This window comes from Lycorma delicatula, chromosome 2 (assembly GCF_047948215.1).
Source record: "Lycorma delicatula isolate Av1 chromosome 2, ASM4794821v1, whole genome shotgun sequence".
Taxonomy (NCBI): Eukaryota; Metazoa; Arthropoda; class Insecta; order Hemiptera; family Fulgoridae; genus Lycorma; species Lycorma delicatula.
In genome coordinates this window covers 37,942,580-37,956,202 of record NC_134456.1, presented here as the reverse complement: position 1 = coordinate 37,956,202, position 13,623 = coordinate 37,942,580, and the positions used below count along the sequence as shown (strand labels likewise).

General features: G+C 29.0%; 1 protein-coding gene across 1 annotated transcript in view; it reads right to left on the bottom strand.

Moving 5' to 3' along the window:
- CngB (Cyclic nucleotide-gated ion channel subunit B) overlaps positions 1 to 11,951 on the bottom strand; it is a 52,123-nt gene extending 40,172 nt beyond the window's left edge. Inside the window, exons 1-3 of the mRNA XM_075358728.1 lie at positions 11,870 to 11,951; positions 8,932 to 9,034; positions 1,960 to 2,173 (exon numbers count right to left, since the gene is read on the bottom strand). Of these exons, the coding sequence (XP_075214843.1) occupies positions 1,960 to 2,173; positions 8,932 to 9,034; positions 11,870 to 11,896 (344 nt within the window). The 5' untranslated portion in view covers positions 11,897 to 11,951. The remainder of the gene's footprint in view (positions 1 to 1,959; positions 2,174 to 8,931; positions 9,035 to 11,869) is intronic.
- Positions 11,952 to 13,623: the final 1,672 nt, after the last annotated feature.

Sequence of the window (13,623 nt, the reverse complement as noted above, 5' to 3'; positions counted from 1 at the left end):
GGCACATTTACAAAATGACATGACAGAAAAAGCAAAATTATATGTGAAGTACAAGGACCTCTTTGATGATTAGAACGATTTGAAACAGCATTTATGGTGTGCTTTTTGAGCAATGTACTTCACAGGATTCATAAAACAAGTAAAGCTATTCAAAGTGAATTTTAGATGAGTTGATGGTGAGAGATTTATATGGTTCTCTTGAAGAATATTTCAGTGAACTTTGAGCACTGGCAATGGATTTATTAACAAAAAGTACCAACTATGAAAAGAACAGTAACAGATAACAAAAAAGGAAAATTTGATTTTATGAAAATGAAGATGGAACTGGAGAAGAAAATATTAATGGAAGAGATGATCTTAGAATAAATACGTTTTTATTCATCATTGATGCTTTCATTTGGTCTTTCACCAATGAAAGACAGGTTCTACTTCAGTGCAGGTTCTACTTCTTAACTCAGTTATTTGAAAAAAAGACAAACATGGTGAAGGACGTAGGAAGAAGGCATTAATCTACAAACGATCTAGATTCTGATTTTATTGAAGACTGCATTTGTTTTCAAAAGCATTGTGTAGCAGAAATAGAACATCCATCAGAGAAATCGAAAGGAATTTTGAAATTATTATAAAATTTAATTTCTTTCAAAGATGTTTACCCCGAAGTAGGATATCACATTTAGGATAAGTCTGTGCATACATAATACAGACAAGAATTATGTTGGAGAGAACACAGTTTTTCCTGCCTCAGAGAGTAAAAAACTATCTAAGAAGTAGCATTTCTGAGAAAAAGTTACTCTATTGCTATATATGTATGAGTCAAATACAACACAGAAACTTCGAATGAAGATATTAATGAGTTTGCCCTAAAAAAATCTCATTAGAAAGTTATTTTAAATGAGTTGAAATTTAAACTATAATTTTATTTTAGTTTTGGCTTAAGTCTACTGTAAAGTGTATTAATTGATCATTTTTATTTTTAATTAAACATTTAATAAATAAGAAATGTACTCGAACTCAGTTATGTTTTTAATTTTTACTTCTATTATCTACAATAAACCAATATTGAGTTATTTGTTGTGTTATTTCAACAACCAAAGTAATTTATTTATGCAAAAACAATTATTAACAAACATCTATAAATTGCAAGAATATAATAAAACTAATATTCTTAATACTAGAATAATATCAATACAAGGAACTGAAAACTGTTCCATCAATGAATCTTTTTTTAATAAAAGGTAAAATAAAACTTGAGTAACAGTAGGTAAACTTGAGTAATAGGTTACTTGAATAGGATTAGGAACTTAAATAACAACTGAAGTTCTTTTATATCAAATAAACTGTATAAATCAATATAAATGTACAGTCTAGGGAGGGGTGGAAAATCACCCCTAGTCTATAGGTGTATGGTTGATTTATTATCAACCAGAAAGAGAATCCATTTAAATAGTGAAATACAAATTTTAAAAAAACTGACTTTATTTCTCAAGATAATTATTACGTAAAATATTGTTCAACAAAGTCACTAAAGAGGTATTAAACTTATACAGATAAAAAATTTGCTGGACAAAATGCCAGTTAAATTTTTAACAAAAAGAAAAATTTTTAAATGTAGTGTCAGAATAATAGAGATTGTTTATTATTAATTTTTTTCTTTATAATTTTAGGTTCAATTTCAATCTTCATTAACCATTAACAGATGCAATCAATGTACAGACAAATTGTACTCAGCATTGTTTAACTTTACTGATTTACAAAAACCAGTTCGTTAATATATGTTTAGAAAGGTGTATGGATAGAAAGCTGAAGGTTTCTATGAACAATTTCCAAAATGCTATTTTCTAAAATGTCCCAGATATTGAAGAATGAAAATAAGAATGATGTTTTTTTTGGAACTTAGATTAAAAATCTTAAAGCTTATTTTTAAGATTAAGATAGACTTATTGTATAATTTTAACTTACTCTGAAACATCTGCTTCGTTGTTGAGCTTAATAGTTGCTTCTGTTCTTGAGTTTTCTTCACTGCTGTTTGAATTTAGGACAATTACAGTTTGTTTCCCTTCTGAGTCATCATCATCATCTTCTTCCTCATCATCATCCTCTTCCTCAACCTCCTCTACCTCCTCTACTACCACTTCTTCTTCATCACTTGATATTGCTGATTCAGAAAACATTTCTTTAAAATAAAAAAGACTGTATTAATATACAATAAAGTAATAAAATGTTAATAAAATAATATCAATGTGAAATCTGGTTTTCCATAAATATACTGCATGATTAAATAACCATTGCATTTGGATTTCATCAGCACTGTGACTAACACCACTAATGTGTTACAGTGCAGTCAACTTAATGTGGTAAAAGCATGAAGTAACAGCTTACAATTGAAGTAGACATAATTAATCTATTCTTTCCTCTTCATCCAATTCTAATTAACTTCATAGTGAAGGTAAAAATATTATTAGAAATATATGGTAATCTGGTTTTCTCATACTTGTAGCTTTGTTCTTGAGTATAGTTTTTTAGTAAATTTAATGATAACTAAAAATTTCACACTAAACGATACAAAACTAAATTCTAATATCTCTAAAATGGTAATAAAAGAATAATAAAAATTAAAATAATAACATTAGTTATAATAAAAATTTGTTATATTTATTAATAATACAATTTAATAAAAGTGCTCAATAAACCATAAATGAACAGCTGTAACAGATGCTTGTGAACTATCGGTACATATGACTGCTGAATCATCTGACGGTTTAAAATTATTTTATTCACATTTTCCTGCACCCAACGTTGTAATAATATTTGGTCACGCTATATTTTACATTTTGTTACTAGTATACAGAATTTAATTTTGAAAGAAAGTTTAGTTAATGTATTTATTTCCAGTAAAATTTTTCAGTTATTCTCTATAACTATTAATAATCTGACTGTAGAAAATAGTTAACATCAATAACTTATGTGTTTAGCTGTCAAATCTCTTTTAAACAGGAAAGCTACAATACCATTGTTGTTGGGATGGCTTAAGATGTTCTATTTATAAAGAATTTTTGGAACTCAGAAAAGTACCATTAGATCTATATTAAATGGAACATAAGTAGCATCCAGCTATCTTTTGAATCACTGGGATTATTAACATTATAAGTTTGTTCATTCAATTATGAGATTTTTGTATGTGTAAAATGTTTTAGCCATAAAAACCAAATGAAAAATGAAAATACTCATGATGATGATAAACGGTCTAATATCAATTAACATTCACAATGAGCACATAATTTAAATTCATTTTAAAAGATCTCATCAAACATCTGGGGATAAACTAGTTAGCACAATGCCATTCAAGTAGAATAAAAGATTGTAGAAATGAAAAATCACTTATTATCTTTAAAACATTTTTAATTGATTATACTCAATTGTTTAATTTTTTTTCTTATAAAAAAGGATTTAATCGTAATTAGATAAAATATTTGTAGCAGTACTGCAAATTATCTATGAAATTTTTGAAATTATAAATTTCTGAAAGGACAAAAAACTTTAAAGATATAACATTTTTAATAACGTTGAAAAATGTTCAGTAATCTTGTAGCCATCTTCAGTAACTAGGACTACTGTTCTCATCCTGGTGTCAGCTGATATTATTGCTGGCAATTCTTTTTTTTTTTTAAGTAAGCAGGGATGTAATCAGTAAGTGACTAAAGAACAAGTATTTTTCATTTAGTGTTCTATTTTTATGTATGTATATTTCATGATATTGGAGTGTTCTCAAGATGAGGGCCTTTTTTTACATGTAGAATACGAAGATTGTTATCAATATTAGTTGATTTGTGATTTGTTTCTGTGAATGGTTAGTAAATCATTCCTTTAAATTATATTTATTTTCTGTTTGAGTGTATCAATGAGTGTGCTGTTCTACTCATTTGATTATGATTATTTTTTTAGCATTCAACTCTTTTAACTGGTCCTCAGGTGACATTTAATATTACTCTCCCTATACTACATTAAATTTTCTAGAGTATCCTTACAAAAAATAAAATTACTCTTCATACCCAGTTCACTTTATCTATTCAGTATGATTTTATTATCCAATTACCACAATAAAAAATGTAATCAATTCCTAAGTTTTTGTTTTTCAATATTTATTCATTAGTTCTTATTTATTTATTTTATGATATGCTCCTTAGAACAGGCTGTACGTCCAATTATACATTAGCATCTCTCTATGCTCAACAATTCCTGAGACAATATTTTTAACTGAACCGTGTCAACTAGAGTGCATTGTGATAGTTTTAATCTTATTCCTATTTTTTTAGATTTTATCAAATGGATTACTATAAATTATATTATTACCAATCATAATAATTAGCTTTTTATGATCATAATTTAGAATAACCTTTTAAAGTAGTTCATGATCATTTTGGCAGTTTTAGACGTAATTTAATTTTCAGTGTGGTTTTTACACACTTTGACTTAAAAATTAATTACTCATTCACATATTCAATATATAAATCCTTTAGTAATAATATAATGAATCTTTTCATACCTCTGGTATGAAAAACTAAAAATCAGGATTTCTTTTTAAGAGCAATTTAGAATTTTAAATTTCTTTGAGTCATCATTTTTCAGCAAAAGAACTTTTTTAAGATTTGGGAACCATAAATTTAGCTAGCCCATTGTCTCCAATGTGCGTTATAAAGTTATTAATCAAAGAAAGTTTACATTATAGTGCTTGTCTTTAACTAAGCAATACTCTGAAATGGTCTGATAGTTCAGTAAGTTAATTTTTTGTTACTGTTTAATGTTGATTCAGAGTAAGGGGCAGTCCAATTCTATTCCTTACATCCTTATTATGGAAAGATCAGAGTAGCAGTTCAAAAAATTCACTATGTTTATAGTAACAATTGTCTAAAATTTATTGAAATCTGTCAGGTCAGTTGTTTGTACAATCTTGTGGACAGGTTTTACAGTACAGCTTAAAAGTTGGAAACATTTTTGTGTATTACACAACAATATACTTCCATGAAACCTTTTTAATTTTATTCTTTTTTTTTATGTACAACAGCTATAATGTCATTGTAATAAGAATTTGAATGAGAAAGTAAACAATGCAAAACATTAATGTGTAAAAACTGTCTGACTTTTCACTAATTATTTAAATAATTAGATATTATGTATACATAAACAGAACAAAGTTTAAACAGGAAGTTACTGAACTTCTGAAGTTCCTCACCTAGCAGAAGATGTACACAATCCAAAAAAATTGGTACTTTTACTGGCTAACTGCAAATTTTTCAGCTTTGAATATTCAATAAATGTTTGAATTAAATATTATCAATATTTAAAATAAGTACTATGTATCAAAAGAAAATAAATTACATTCTACATACAATTTGTTATCCACCTACATTTAAAAAATAAGTATATTCATTTTATTATTTTTCAATACTTCATATTTACTGAAATTATAATTATAATATTTCCTTTTGAAACTAAGATATTTTATTCCTATGTATACAAAAGTAAAAATCATGCAGAAAACTTTAAAAATAAATGTAGATTTAAATTTAAGAAATATTATACATTTTTTTTATTACTAGGTGGACTTGATAGGGGCTATGTAATACTGAGTTAAAATTTGAATCAAAAACTTTAACATGTAAAAAAAAAGACAATATACTTTAGTGAGGCGTTTATCAATTGATATCACTTTTAGCTGTGTATTTTCTAGAAGTAATATTTTTTAAACTATTTATGCCATACTGATTTCTGTTCCTTACACTAATTTAATTTTTGGTTATTACGTTATGAAATTTACCTAGTATACATGTTGCTAATTTGATTTATTCACTATTGCTTCCTTGTATGAAGTAAAGGAAGTATTGTGATCAAGAAAAATTTTGGGTTTTGGATTTCAACAGAAATATCCATTTTGACCATCCCTGAATCTACTTTGACTAGTTTCAGCATGATGCCTGTACATACCAGGTGTGTGAGGAAAGTAATGAGACTGACTTTTTTCTTACCAAAGCTTTTATTTTTTCAAACAACAATATTATCCTCTTCAAAGTAGTTCCCTTGGGCAGCTATACACCGACGGAGTCGTTGTTCCCACTCCTGGTAGCAGCGCTGGAAGGCTTCAACTGATCGGTCACAGTCTTTTGAATGTTCTCCGAGTTCCAAAATGACGTCCTTTTAAGACATGTTTCAATTTCGAGAAAAGGAAAAAGTTACAAGGACTCAAATCAGGTGAATAAGGGGGTTGAGGAACTGTAGGAATGCGTTTTGAGATCAAAAATTCCCTGATGGAAATGGCCGTGTGACACGGGTAATTGTCATGATGAACATCCACTTGTCTGCAATGTCTGGTCTAACGCGAATCACTCTTTTCCTGAGCCTTTCAAGGGCATCTTCGTAAAACGCTTGTTATGCACTTTATGCACGATACCCCTACTGTAAAAAAAGCAAATCAGCATGGTTTTGATCTTTGATTTGCTCATTCGACATTTTTTCGGTCGAGGAGATGACGGTGTGTGCCACTCTTCGCTTTGCCGCTTTGTTTTAGGATCGTACTCAAATATCCAGGATTCATCACCTGTGATCACACGATTGAAGAATTCTTGGTCGTTGTCAATCCTCTCAAGAAGATCAACGCACACGTTTCTTAGATTGTCCTTCGTTCCGTTGTGTGGTTTTTCGGCACCAATTTCGCATTCCAAATCGTCTGTCAAAGTTTTATGTACGGTGAAAGTGCTTAAATTTAACTGTACACTCATCATCCTTATTGTTGTTAAACGACGGTCTGATCTCACAAGAACCCTCACACGCTCAACGTTTTCGTCAGATTTTGAAGTTGAAGGACTCCCCGAGCGAGGTTGATCTTCAACATGTTCTCGGCCTTCCAAAAATGATATGTGCCAGCGGAAAACTTGTGCTCTTGATAAGCAATGTTCCCTATAGGCCTGTTTCAACTTTTCAAATGTCACACTCGCGGATTCCCCATGTTTAACACAAAACTTGATTGCACATCGTTGTTCTAAATTCCGATGCTCCATTTTCGTAATAAACAAAAACACAACTTCACTAATAGCGCTTTCAAAAATAATGTATTGGCTGAACGGAGTTGAAACTCGTACTGAGCATCTGGAAGGGATGAACAAACCGGTCTAGCAGAGACCGGTAGATAAGTGTTGCCAGATCGCTTGCAGTGTTACCAATCTCATGACTTTTCCTCACACACCAGATACGTACGTACATGTTTGTATATGTACGTATGTATACATACGTACATATACATACGTACCAGATACATACGTACGTATGTATCTCGCATAACTCAAAAACGATTAGCCATAGGATGTTAAAATTTTGGATTTAGGACTTTTGATCGCAATCGACTGATCAAAAAGTTGCCAAAAAAGCCCAAAATCCAAAAAAATCTGGACATTTTCTTAACTGTAGTAATAAGCCCTCATTGAGAGCTTTTCAAAGAATATCATAAGTGGTACTTATTTTCATTGGTTCCAGAGTTATAGCCAAATAAAATTTTATTAATGAAATATTTGGATCTTACAAAGGATGGCACATCAGTTCAAATCAGACTTCATCTCCTTTTTTTTAATTTATTTTTTAACTTTTTTTTTAATTTAAATATGTTGGTTTATTAATAATTATTAACCCATGATTGTAAAAAAAATTAGAATAAATAATTATTCAATAAAAACAAAAAATCAAAAGTTATTAGTGATATAAAATTTTATGTATTTTAAATTTGTTTATGTAATTTAATAGGCATTACTACTTTCATGTATATGTGAAATATAAATATATATAAATATTGGTGAAACATCTGATTATTTAATATTAACTGAAAACTATAATTTTGAATTGTATTATTTTTGGATTGTCTAGTTTAATATATGTTTAATTTTATTTAATTATTCTGGAATTTCTATTTAATTTTATCTATATCAAAGTTAATTACTGAGTGACTGAAAAATAGACCCTCACAAGAAGAACATATACAGTGAGGCATACATGCCCGATCTTTAATAAATTGCAAACAATTCTTATCTTTTAGTTCATTACTCCTCTGATATTGTCAGCCAATATTCTCCCTAAGTCGGAGTTGATCAATTCGTTTATTTGTTTTTTATTGCAAACCATTTAATCGCTCTTTGGTTTGATATAATTAAAAATTTGATTTTAATTTTAAAGAAATTTCTTTGATTTAATCTTAATTTGGGTACATGTTCTCTACTTTTCAAAATTTTTGTCTCTTTACATTCATCATTCTCTCTTAATCTTTTTATTTTTTCTTTGGTTTTAACATTTTCTTCCTTTTCATATTCATCTTGTTGTTTCTTTGAGATATATTTCTTCTAGTTATTTTTCTTTTTCCTGTATGATTGTTTGTTTTTCATTTCTGATTATTCACCAAATAATCCAATAATAAAAACTGAATATTTTACACGTAAGGTCGAAATTAACATTTGTAACTAGTATACAGGAGTTCCCTAAACAAAATAGTTTAATTATTATTAATTTTTGTATATACGACCTACCAGAAATCTGAAACTTTTGTTAATTAGCAACTCATGAAGATAAAAATAATACTCATCTAGTAATATGAGTAATAAAGGGACTCTTACTCTATCCTAATATTTCATGTAAGATTGTTAGATTAATAATTGTATAAATATTTGATGTTAATAAAAATTAATATTTCAGCAATTGTGTAACTTTCCACTTTATTAAAGAATTGTAGGATCACATCACACTTTCAAATGAAATAAGTTTAAATGAACTGCAGCAGAAAATGTGTATATGTAATTTAAGGTGTACAAGGAAGTCATATGATGTCCACATCAGATTTTTTTTTTTATGTATTCTATTATTTCTTATAAATATTGTATTTAGATCTTATGTACTTGCCTTCTGTTGAGTTATTTTCTTGAGCCGTGACTTGTGATCCCTGACACCAAGTAATTGAGTTTGGTTGTTCTTTTACTCCATCAGGATAGACTAAACGATGTTGCTGAAAATAACAAATTTACAAAAATACAGTAGGATTGAAGTTTCTTCATTTTCTTAAAGCAATAAACATCTTTACCAAGTAATCCAGTTGGTTTCAATGAACTGAAGTCTTGTAATTTAAATGAATATCATCACACTTAAAAAAAATAGCTGCATTTGACAACAAAAGAATAAATGATAAGAATCCAAGGAATAAATTACAAATAATTCAGTAATCTGGAAATCAGTTGATAGTCATCCTTTTTCAGGTTTAGATTTAATTCATTTGAATAAATTTTTGGATGCACTGAGCTTTAATACTATAATAAGTCTTACGTGTAACAATTTTTTATTAAATTAATAAGTTTTAGAATATAATAACCCATAATGAAAATATTGAAAAATATGTCTTGAAAAACGGTAAGTAATTAGAATAAAATTATCTTTCAAATAAGGGAATGCAATGCAAGTTTTCAACCAAAAATATTATTTGATTTATGATTTATTGTTTTCTGTAGAAAAACTGTATTATAGACAAATACTTGATTCACACATCTATAGAAATTAATAGCCAGCTAAAATATTTCTTGGTTTATATCTATCATAGTTACAAATCTGCACTTAAGAATGAAACAGTAGGATTAATATAGAGTTAAAAATATTTTTAAAAAACTTATAAAAAAGAGAAACATAAAAATACTAGTCTATATTGTCAAGAAATAAATGTAGACAGATACTTAATAAAAAGTATCTAATATTTGATTTAAAGGTTTTAAATTTGAATCTGCCTTCAGTTATTTATTTTAAAAAACTTAGCGTAATAAGCAATAAACAAATAATTTTATTCATACTTTAATTTTAAAAGCCCTAATTATTTTTAAGCTTTGACTTATTTACCTGACAGAATTGGTAGAGTAAAAAATGTAATTTAAATGGAATTAAATGGAATGTTATTAAATATTTTTAGATAAATTAAAATTACCAATCGCATTTTTTCAATTTAGAATTGAGTTAGTTTTATTTAGAATATTGTTATAAAAAGTCTGTAGTGGACATTTTATAATTTAGTCTACTCTTTCTGCTGCAAGTTATGAATTTTCTTAAACGCTCTCATCAGTAAAATAAATATTTACCTCCATATTGCTAAAAATTTCTGTTAACTTAATTAATTTTATTATGATTCAATCAAATTAAAAAGGTATAAATTTTAGTAATAAATTGAGAATGTAATATTAAATTAAAACTGACGATCTAAAGGTTTTATAGATTAATGAATTTCTGTTAAAATTAATTTGGGAAATTGATTTATGGGACTAAAAGAAAGGCATTAAGTATAAAATAAGTCTATTTCTTTTTTTATTCCTATATTTTAGTTCCCAATGTTGATTATTAAGTACCATGACTGTTACAGCTACCGGTGACCTTACAAGAGCTGCAAGCTACTCCTAAAAATGGCAAACCATTTAAAAAAATAACAAACATACAAGGCTGAGCTTACTGACAGCATTAAGCAGTAAAGTTGTTTTTCATTAATTTCTTCATCTAGCCAAATATATTTTAACAAGTTGAATCTAACCAACTGAAATGCAATTTACAATCTGTCCTGCAATAACTCTTCACTCTGTCAAACACAAAGACAAAGACAAAAAGACAAAGTATAAGGGAAACCATAACTTACAGGGAAAACAACTTTCTGGTGCCTCTTTATTTCAGGTTATTTATGTATCAATACTATAATGAAGAATGGGATTGAGAGTGTAAAGCAACATCTTCCCCATAGGTTAATTTCTTAAAATAGAGGAAATATTGAATTAATTTGCTTATAATAAGAAAGTAAAAAGTTTCCAAATTAGCCGTAAAAACGTATCTTTGTTCTTAATCTGATGTACTACTGTTAAAATATCTTGTTATTAAACATAACGTAACTTGAATTTGATCTGAATTTATCACATTTCAGTTAGTCTTTGTATATCAATCGGTTTAGTTGTTTTGTAGTTGATACAAAGTTAGGTTTTTAGGTGTAGGGTTGGTAATTTCAATAGATAATTTCTTTCATTTCAATATAGATTTAAATTAAATTCCTTAAATAAGTTTTTTCAGAGCTTAATACTTCTTCCTCCTTCTCCACTAAATGAATGATGATATTTTTACAACTAAGTAAAATTAACTTTTATATTTTTTACAGTTCCATTGAGGTAGATTAAAAAATGTAAATAAAGAACTGTAATTAAAAAGTAATTTTATAAAATTATAGTAGTACAAGTATATAGCAATACAAATCCACATGTAAGAACAATTTAAAATAAAATAAAAATTGCTAACGAGTCAATAGATTGAGATCAGTTTTCAATTCAGAAATGAATAATTAATCATTTATTCAGGCGTTACTAAAATTATAGTCTATAACCTCTGCACAAACAGCAACAGGATAAGGGTACTGTCGATCATGGCCCCCAAGCAAGAGTGTAATGGAATGCAAAGCTATCAAATGAAAAAATGTAGAACAAAAGACGATTGTAAAACTATGATAAAGATGAAGATGAGATGGGGCTGACGACGACGGCGATGATGTAGTTAAGATGGATGAAAACTAATTATATATCTTATTATTGAAGAACGTAGATACAAAAGGTTGCCAGTACGCGTATATAATAAGTAGCAGGATGTAAACAGCCAATATGCGCAACTTTATTAAATACATCTGCTGCCGTTAACCGAAGTATTTATAAGGAAAAAATAAACTAATTATTATCGGTTAAATAAATAAATATCACTCTGCTACTTTATTATTAAAATTTTGTAATTACTTCACAAACACTAATTTGTTTGCATTACAAACATTAATTCGTTTACTTACTTTTCTTGTACGACAAACTCTATCCATACTGCGTGGCGCGACGGCGACACCACGACTGACAATAATAATCAATACAAGCAGACTTAAATCTTGCATACTTCCCCCTCTGCCCTTCATTTCATTTAATGTTCCCGCATGTTTCAAAATTACTAGCGGGTTTTCTGACCTGAAAATAACCAAATAAATTTATAATCACACTTTCAATTGATTGTAATTTATCAAAAATCTGTTGTTTTTTTTGTTTTAATTTTTTTGATGGGTTTCTATTTAAAGATTTAATGGGTTTTATTACTTCATTCAAAGCTCCCCCAAATTATGAAAATGATTTTTTCCTTTTCAGAATATCTATAGTCACTTCACACATGAAAGAGACTGTATCTAATAAAGTAAATAAATTATGATTAACTAAATTTTAACTCTGCATGTGTGTAATTTCAGTTGTGTTCAATAATTATTTTTATGTTTAATTTGAGATTTTATGTATAACGATGTTCAACACGCAACCAGCTCTTTGCTGAACAGGTAGCAATTTTGATAAAATTCTTATCCTGACCTGAAAAACAGTCTTCCATTCGATGACGTAGGCAACTAAAGACCAATTAGTTTTACTTTCGGGCATGATTGCTGTAGAGTTTTGCTGCAGGAAGTAAACTGTGGTAATCAGTCAAAAAATCAGGAGTGAGTTTTTCGAATTTCTTGACGTTTCATAACCCAGGGACGCAAAAATAAAAATAAAAATGTAAGGATAATGTTCGTGCGTATAGATGTACGTGTGTAGGTATGATTATAGCTTAATTACTTTTGACTGGATAAATCAATTTTGATGCAATTTTGTACAGGCACTCGTGTACATAGGGCAATTTGTAAATGTTAAACTTTAATATCTACAGAGGGTGGGGTAGATAGTTTTAAGGGACAAAATGTTTCTCAAAATTTGCAGATATAACCCTCACTTTATATTTAGCTCAGTACATGCGTGCATGCTTATCTTACCATTTAAAAAAAAAATTGCCGCAAAGTTTACTCCTTCCACCCAAAATTAAAAAAAACTATCTTTTCATTTATTGTATATGTTTTACAGATTTTTTTTGTTCTTCTAGCATAATAGTAGTGCAAGTATAAACAAAAATGTAAAGCAGCAGCTTCCTTCGTTTCGCTTCAGAAGCGAAACGAAGGAAGAGTAAAGACGTCATGAAGATAGAGAAGACGGATCGAATCACGTTTCGACCGGAGAGTGTTGGAATGATTGTAAAATATTTGGTGTTCAAACGAAAGGAAGAGGATTTTTTGAAAGTCAGTCCTTTCGTGATAGCTTGAGGCGTCACGGAAGCTGCTGGTAGACCTGCAAGAGAAACAAGGAAGACTGCTGCTGAGCTGTTCGTCGAAACTGCCAACGATATACAATCGTCACGGCTACTCAAAGCCAAGAAGATCGGAGTCTTGGACATTGGGGTTACACGCCATTAGTACACTGAATTCCTCTAAGGGTGTAATCGTGTGCAGAGATTTGTTAAATTGTACAGAAGAAGAAATCGTACAGAATTTCATGAGCAAGAAGTTGTTGAGTGTTGTTGACTAACACACGATGCAACGGAGAAGTTCTACCCTCTGCGTTGCTCGTGTTAACCTTCAACAAACCAAAGTGTCCAGAGAAGATTAAAACTGGATTCCACAGGTTAAACGTTCGTCCATTTATCCCTACTCCTTTGCACTACTTTGGATGTCAACGATTCGAGCATACAGCGGCACGTTGT